This window comes from Rhagoletis pomonella, unplaced genomic scaffold (genome assembly GCF_013731165.1).
Source record: "Rhagoletis pomonella isolate Grant_MI unplaced genomic scaffold, Rhpom_1.0 Rhpom_scaffold_00015, whole genome shotgun sequence".
Taxonomy (NCBI): Eukaryota; Metazoa; Arthropoda; class Insecta; order Diptera; family Tephritidae; genus Rhagoletis; species Rhagoletis pomonella.
In genome coordinates this window covers 6,271,050-6,272,839 of record NW_023458569.1, presented here as the reverse complement: position 1 = coordinate 6,272,839, position 1,790 = coordinate 6,271,050, and the positions used below count along the sequence as shown (strand labels likewise).

General features: G+C 36.7%; 1 protein-coding gene across 1 annotated transcript; it reads left to right on the top strand.

Moving 5' to 3' along the window:
* Nucleotides 1–343: 343 nt before the first annotated feature.
* LOC118749324 lies at nt 344–1,083 on the top strand. Its single transcript, XM_036484119.1, has 2 exons — nt 344–603; nt 652–1,083. The coding sequence occupies exons 1-2, from the start codon at nt 369–371 to the stop codon at nt 912–914; spliced, it is 498 nt and encodes a 165-aa protein (XP_036340012.1). The 5' UTR covers nt 344–368; the 3' UTR covers nt 915–1,083.
* Nucleotides 1,084–1,790: the final 707 nt, after the last annotated feature.

Here is a 1,790-nt window from a genome sequence, read left to right as displayed (position 1 = left end):
ATATCAAAAATAAAGATTTAGTTAAGACTCGAAACTCAGCCGAAGCTGATGTCTTTTAATTTTCGCTCGGTCGTGATAAAATTCGCTATTAATTTTTTTAGAACTTATTTCATTTTGTGAGTGATTTAAGTTAAGTGCATCGGTTTCATAAAAATAACAAAAACAACATTTTATAATATATATTGTATTAAAAATGTAAAATGGACCATTTTTGTAATATTTGTGGACGTTTCATAACAAGCGATGAAAAATGTGGCAATGCGAGTGATTGTTTTTTGGAAGCCTATAAACAGTATTTCTCGCAAGAGTTTATCATTGACGTAAACTATGCCCCTAAAAAAGTTTGCTTTACTTGCTATTCAAGTATTATGCAATTGAAAATTGAAAAGAAGAAGGCTATGCCTTTTGGTATACCAATGATGTGGTTAGACAACAGCCCGCATCAACAAGAAAATTGCTATGGATGTATCAACTACCATAAAACTTTGAATAGAAGGAAAGCAAAGAATAAAACTTATGTAGCAGTGCCAAGTGTCCAATTACCATTACCGCACTCAGAATTCGTTCCAGTACCAACATACCGAAGTATTGATCTTCAAACAGATATCAGTACTACAACCGCCGCTGCTATATCCATGCATTTCTTCTCAGAATACGACCCTGGTGAAGGTACATCCTATGAAACATCAAAGGACCCAATCCTAGTCACACAAAAGCAATTGGATGCAATTGTTGCAATTTTGTATTTGACTCAGAAAAAAACAGAACAACTGGCTTCTTTTTTGAAAGGAAATAATTTGCTGGCGAAAGGTACCAAAGTAACAGCATATCGAAAACGCCAAAAAGAGTTAGAAAAGTTCTTCAATGTGAATGATGCAAAAAATTTCGCTTATTGCAACGAATCGAAAAGTTAATGGAGACGATAGGGTTAGCCTATAAAAAAAGATGATTGGCGTTTATTCATCGATAGTTCACTAATCAGCTTAAAAGTTGTGCTTTTGCACAAGACGAATAGAATGCCTTCTGTTCCAATTGCGTATAGCACTGACACTAGGGAAAATTTCGATAATTTGAAACACATTCTGGAAGTAGTCAAATATAACGAACACCAGCGACCTCAAAATAATTTCATTGATTACAGGCTTAACAGCATCTGGCCGTCCAAAATATCCGTGTTTTTCGTGCGATTGGGATTCACGATACGGAGAAGGTATTAAAGGGAGAAACCAGTACAACCAGCATAACTGGAATAGTCGCATTGGACGGAAATGGCCTAAAGACAATAGGCTACACGAAAGTCTTGTTCATGAAATGAAAATTTTGTTGGCGTTGCTCCACATTAAACTTGGCATTGCTAAAAATTTTTTGAAATGTATCGCAAAAAGACCAGCAGTATTCAACCGCTTAAAAGACATTTTCCCAAGACTAAGTAACGCCAAAATTCAGGAAGGGGTTGTTAATGGTCCCGACATACGGAAACTAATGAGTCGTCAAGATTTTGACCAAGTTCTGACAGACCGAGAATTAAATGCATGGCTCGCATTGAAAGCAGTCATTAAAGGACTTTTGGGTAAAGAACGCAAAGTCAACTACAGGCAATCTGTTGCAAACATGTTGGCAGCTTTCGATGAAATTGCATCAGCATCTTGATCAACTCGCTCAACAACGAAGAAGGCAAAGATGAAATTACGGAATATCTGTTGGACGAAATTATCGACCTTTCTGATGCTGATGACGATGACCAAGATATTAGAGAGAGCAGTGATGTTGATCCACAACCGCCTGCTAAA

Bases quoted from the DNA above. Each gene is read 5' to 3' on its own strand.
- LOC118749324 (XM_036484119.1), top strand. From the start codon at position 369: ATGCAATTGAAAATTGAAAAGAAGAAGGCTATGCCTTTTGGTATACCA. The intron at 604-651 runs ATATCAGTACTA...ATTTCTTCTCAG, and splicing joins AAGTATTGATCTTCAAACAG to AATACGACCCTGGTGAAGGT.